This window comes from Egretta garzetta, unplaced genomic scaffold (assembly GCF_000687185.1).
Source record: "Egretta garzetta isolate BGI_Z169 unplaced genomic scaffold, ASM68718v1 scaffold839, whole genome shotgun sequence".
NCBI classification, from domain to species: Eukaryota; Metazoa; Chordata; class Aves; order Pelecaniformes; family Ardeidae; genus Egretta; species Egretta garzetta.
The window spans coordinates 34,545-35,335 of NW_009260778.1; the positions used below are offsets into that span (position 1 = coordinate 34,545).

At 68.3% G+C, this 791-nt stretch overlaps 1 protein-coding gene across 1 annotated transcript in view; it reads left to right on the forward strand.

Annotated features, from left to right (window-relative positions):
• LOC104133007 (SH2 domain-containing protein 2A) overlaps positions 1-791 on the forward strand; it is a gene marked incomplete at its 3' end in the record, with an annotated part of 8,053 nt that overhangs the window by 4,634 nt on the left and 2,628 nt on the right. The window contains exon 3 of the mRNA XM_035901746.1: positions 212-292. Coding sequence (XP_035757639.1) covers positions 212-292 — 81 coding nt within the window. The remainder of the gene's footprint in view (positions 1-211; positions 293-791) is intronic.

Sequence of the window (791 nt, forward strand, 5' to 3'; positions counted from 1 at the left end):
GAGCAGCCCCTGGGACACCACAACACAGATGGCAGGGTAGGACATGGGGCTGCGAAGGGTCTGTCCCCCCCCAGCTCGCCATCCCAGCACCCCCAGGCTCCCGGAGGGGGCCGTGGCCTCCCGGGCTGCATCAGGAGCCCCACGCGGGGAGCAGAGCATCCTCAGGGCACGTCCTCACCCCAGCTCCCGGCCGCTCTCCCCTTCCCTCCAGGTTCCACCAGGCTCTCCGCTCTCCCCACGGGGCTGGTCCCCGCTGGAGGGGGACCCACGGCCAGAGCTGGTGGCCCTGGGTGCAAGGAGGAAACCCGGAGCAGGGGGACGTGGGACGGGCAAGCGCCGGAGTGATTCGGGGATGTTCTCCCCATCCAAAGGCACCACGGAGAAGGAGCGGAGGACAAGGGGGTGCAGAGAGAGGGAGCGGGGTCTCCTGCCCACCCCGGCCCTTTCAGCCAGGTCTTACGCCCTTCAAAAGGGGAAATCCAGCCCAGAAAGGTCTCATGGAGCAAAGCCAGGCTTTAGCTGGTTTCAGGTCCGATTTGACCCATCCTCACCCCAGGAGTGCGGGGTTTAAGCAGCACACCCCACCCTGGGGAGCAAAGCCCCTCCCAAGCCTCCTCTCCGAGGCCAAAATGCTGGGGTGGGGGAGCAGGGACGAGCCTCCCACCTCTCCGCCCAGGACCCCCCGGCCAGCTGGGGGACGCACCCCGAGCTGGGGACAGTGGTGTTGTCCCCAGCCGCCTGGCCGTGCCTGGGCAGGACCTGACCCGAATTCGCCTCCCTGGCACTCCCCC